We start from the raw sequence: 1,510 nt of genomic DNA on the forward strand, positions 1-1,510 counted from the left end.
ACAATGGCATCACAGTGTTAACTGACTCAAATTTGCAAGGTTTTCTTCTATCACTTTACTAAGAGGTTAGAGAACTAAAGATTATCTAATAACACCCTTTATAGACTGAAAACCTAGCATAATCTGATAACTTTGCATAAAAGAAAATTCTTTATTTTATTTATTTTATTTTTTTTTCTTAGCGGCAGAGTCTCACTTTGTCACCCTCAGTAGAGTAACTGTGGTGTCAGAGCTCACAGCAACATCTAGCTCTTGGGCTTAGGCGATTCTCTTGCCTTAGCCTCCTGTGTAGCTGGGACTACATGTGCCCGCCATAATGCCCACTATTTTTTGTTACAATTGGGCTGGGGCCAGGTTTGAACCTGCCACTCTCTGTATATGGGTCTGGTGCCCTACTCACTGAGCCATAGGCGCTGCCCCATAAAAGAAAATTTCCGAACTTAACCACATTTACTAATAGGAAATCATACCCGGCAGGTATATCAGAGGTTAGTGTTTTTAGTGCAGATATTTAACAAAGATTGGTTTATTGATTTGTGTGGGGCTTTAAAACAATATCAGAAAGAAATACCACAAAATGATTTTTATTTATTTGGGAGAGTAGGTAAATTGGGGACTATATCCTATTTCCTGAAGTTTTAGTGGGAAAGTAAAGCATAGTTTTCTAAATACCATTTGAGAAATGTATCTCATAATCATGGCTTGGGGGAATTTTTTTTTTTTTTTTTTAAAGGGTATAGAATAGGTCCTGCCTGTCTGGTCTGAGAATTCCGTTACTTAAGTGTTTCTACACTGATGTTTCTGATATGGAACAGATACTCTGCTTATTGGGAGGGTGGTAATAAGCCATCTTGTACAATGGATCTATTATATTTATTTTATATTCTCTCCCATTAATAGATGGAGCAGCATATTGTATGGGACGTATGAATTCTGACTGTTGGTATGTGTTTAATACAATTTTGTGGATCTTTGTTATTCTAAATGAGATTTATTTTAAAGTACCAGTTGTCATTTTTGAAAACTAATTTTACTTTTATGTAGGTACTTATATACTCTGGATTTCCCAGAGAGTCGAGTAATTAGTCAGCCAGATCAAACCCTGGAAATTCTGATGAGTGAGCTTGACCCAGCAGTTATGGACCAGTTCTACATGAAAGATGGTGTTACTGCAAAGGATGTCACTCGTGTAAGCATTTTTAGTAATAATTGTTGCTGGCTTTTTGTCGTGGCAACTGCGTGTTTTTGTTTTTAAGAGACAGAGTCTCACTTTATTGCCCTTGGTAGAGTGACGTGGCGTCACACAGCTCACAGCAACTTCTAACTCATGGGTTTAAGTGATTCTCTTGCCTCAGCCTCCCCAGTAAGCTGGGACTACAGGCGCCCACCACATTGGCCAGCTATTTTTTGGTTGCAGTTCGGCTGGGGCTGCGTTTGAACCTGCCACCCTTAGTATATGGGGCCGGCGCCCCCACTCACTGAGCCACAGTTGCTGCCTGTGGCAACTACA

General features: G+C 39.5%; 1 protein-coding gene across 1 annotated transcript in view; it reads left to right on the forward strand.

Moving 5' to 3' along the window:
* AMD1 (adenosylmethionine decarboxylase 1) overlaps window positions 1–1,510 on the forward strand; it is a 27,221-nt gene that overhangs the window by 21,647 nt on the left and 4,064 nt on the right. Inside the window, exons 5-6 of the mRNA XM_003781591.3 lie at window positions 901–943; window positions 1,045–1,189. Coding sequence (XP_003781639.1) covers window positions 901–943; window positions 1,045–1,189 — 188 coding nt within the window. The remainder of the gene's footprint in view (window positions 1–900; window positions 944–1,044; window positions 1,190–1,510) is intronic.

This window comes from Otolemur garnettii, unplaced genomic scaffold (assembly GCF_000181295.1).
Source record: "Otolemur garnettii isolate 467f Iridium unplaced genomic scaffold, OtoGar3 scaffold00002, whole genome shotgun sequence".
In the NCBI taxonomy this organism is placed as follows: domain Eukaryota; kingdom Metazoa; phylum Chordata; class Mammalia; order Primates; family Galagidae; genus Otolemur; species Otolemur garnettii.